This window comes from Mastomys coucha, unplaced genomic scaffold, assembly GCF_008632895.1.
Source record: "Mastomys coucha isolate ucsf_1 unplaced genomic scaffold, UCSF_Mcou_1 pScaffold22, whole genome shotgun sequence".
Lineage (NCBI taxonomy): Eukaryota > Metazoa > Chordata > Mammalia > Rodentia > Muridae > Mastomys > Mastomys coucha.
The window spans coordinates 114,425,301-114,427,198 of NW_022196905.1; the positions used below are offsets into that span (position 1 = coordinate 114,425,301).

General features: G+C 49.7%; 1 protein-coding gene across 1 annotated transcript in view; it reads left to right on the forward strand.

Annotated features, from left to right (window-relative positions):
* The first annotated feature begins 1,716 nt into the window (after positions 1-1,716).
* Positions 1,717-1,898, forward strand: part of LOC116104630 (inactive 2'-5'-oligoadenylate synthase 1D-like) — a 13,608-nt gene continuing 13,426 nt past the window's right edge. Inside the window, exon 1 of the mRNA XM_031391134.1 lies at positions 1,717-1,746. Within this exon, the coding sequence (XP_031246994.1) occupies positions 1,717-1,746 (30 nt within the window). The remainder of the gene's footprint in view (positions 1,747-1,898) is intronic.

A 1,898-nucleotide genomic window follows, 5' to 3' on the forward strand; every position in this document is an offset into this window, starting at 1 on the left:
AAATGTCCAGGAGGATACTTAATTCCACTATATTTTGCCTTTCAAGAGGCACAAACTACTTCTGCAGAACCGGTCAGTTCCCCAGGGGCTCCTGCGCATATCCTATTCCCAGCAGCAGATGGACATGTGGCCAAGAGGGTGACTTGGGGTCTTACAACACGGGACCTGGACGCTCCCTGACTCAGTCATACTTATCGTGGAAGTTGGCCTCTTTGGGATGAGTGAACCTTGTTCAGATGCATGGGAGAGCACAGAAGTGGTACAGATGAGCTGGGCACAGTGACACACCATGATGCCAGCAACAGGGGCTGAGGCAGGAGGATTGCTGTAAGTGGACTGATGGACAGCCTATAACAGAGGTCCTCCCTCATAAACAACAACAAGGGTCACTGAGATAGCTCAGAAGGCACAGGTGTTTGTCACCTGAAGCCTGAAGGCCTGAGTTTGGTCCCCAGGATGCACATGGTAGAATGAGGGACAACCAACTCCTAGAAGTTGTCCTCTGACTTCACATGCCCACACACATGAAATACATGTAATAAAATATTTTAAAGCACAATTAGACTGGCCCTCCCTTATCTGCTGAGGACCCTCAGCTGGCCTCTGGTCCTCCCATCCTGGCACTTGTGGGAGGGGCCTTCAGCATCCCAGTTCCCTCAGGCATGGTCAGGGTTCACCAAGGAGCCTCTGCTCTCAGCCAGCCTGTGCAGTCTATACTTTTTGCTAAGGGCCAGCCTCTGGCCTGACTGACAAGGCCATGACTTCTGACTTTTTCAAAAGAAAATCCCGTAAAGCCACCTATGAGTTGTGGTGTCTTAGTTATTGTTTAACCACTGTGAACAGATACCATGACCAAGGCAACTCTTATAAGGACAACATTTCATTGGGGCTGGCTCACAGGTTCAGAGGATCAGTCCATTATCATCAAGGAGGGAACACAGCAGCATCCAGGCAGGCATGATGCAGGAGGAGCTGAGAGTCCTACATCTTCATCTGAAGGCTGCTAGCACAATACTGGCCCCCCAGAAGCTAGGACACAGGTCTCAAAGCCCACAGTAACACATCTACTCCAACAAGGCCACACACCTCCCAACAGTACCACTCCCTGGGCCAAGCATGTACAAACCTTCTCCCAATAACCATGGGAGAGCCAATGTGGTCATAATTTCCTCACTCTTCTGTTCCTTGTTGTCTGCAGCAATTGCAACAGTAATTTAGGTGTGTGGGGTGGTGTGTGTGTGTGTAAGTGTGTGTGTGTATGTGTGCATGTGTACATATGAGTGTGGGAAGGACTTCTTTACTATTTTATCATGTAGCCCAGGCTGGCCTTGAACTCTGTACCTTCTGTGTCAACCTCCCAGGACTTGGGATCACAGGTGTGGACCATCCAGCCATGATGAACATCCACTCCTGCTGTGTAGGGAGAGGTTGGCATGGAGACAGGCTCACCCTCATTAGGGTGTGTCCTGGGCACAAGTGAAGACTTTATGCTATTGAAGTGCATGTTGGCAATTGATTGATAATCCAGGTGGTTACGGGTGGGGAGAGAGGCACACCTAAGGGGGAGCCCCAAGTTCACATCCATCCTGAGCAAAGGAGTGAGATCCCATACTAAAGAAAGATGTGAAACCTTTGTCCTGTACGGACAGACAGACGAAGGTGAGAGTACAGGGCAGAAAGATTGGTTTGGATTAGATCTTGGATGATGGCCACGTCATGGGTGTGCATCTGAGAACCCACAGAACTGTGAGACCCTAAGTCTGAACTAGAAGCTAGCCATGACCTTGCAGACAGCACATTACACTATCTAGCATGAACCAGTCACCTGTGACAAATCCACCACAGCTGTGCTGACTGGTGCCTGCCATCTTCTGGATTTCTTTCACTTGCTCTTCTTG